The sequence below is a fragment of the Eimeria mitis genome, genomic scaffold (genome assembly GCF_000499745.2).
Source record: "Eimeria mitis Houghton genomic scaffold, Emh_scaff2071, whole genome shotgun sequence".
NCBI lineage: Eukaryota > Apicomplexa > Conoidasida > Eucoccidiorida > Eimeriidae > Eimeria > Eimeria mitis.
The window spans coordinates 1,564-1,787 of record NW_013570396.1 but is presented as its reverse complement, the minus strand read 5'-3'; the positions used below and the strand labels follow the sequence as shown (position 1 = coordinate 1,787).

General features: G+C 58.9%; 1 protein-coding gene across 1 annotated transcript in view; it reads right to left on the bottom strand.

Annotated features, from left to right (window-relative positions):
- The window catches only part of EMH_0048190 (uncharacterized protein), a gene marked incomplete at both ends in the record, with an annotated part of 4,599 nt that overhangs the window by 2,911 nt on the left and 1,464 nt on the right, over positions 1–224 (bottom strand). Inside the window, one exon of the mRNA XM_013496379.1 lies at positions 121–224. Coding sequence (XP_013351833.1) covers positions 121–224 — 104 coding nt within the window. The remainder of the gene's footprint in view (positions 1–120) is intronic.

Genomic DNA, 224 nt, shown 5'->3' with positions numbered 1-224 from the left:
AGCAGCAACAGCAGCAAGCACAGAATAGCAGCAGCAGCAGTAGCCGCAGCAGCAGAAAACGCAGCAGCAGCAGCAGCAGCAACAGCAGCAACAGCAGCAATTTGCTGCTAATGGAGGCACGGCTTGCCTGGGGAGACTGCAGGGGGGTAGCTTTGCCTTCTGCTGTTGCTGCTGCTGCTGTTGCTGCTGCTGCTGCCGCTGCTGCTGCTGCTGCATCTCCTGTA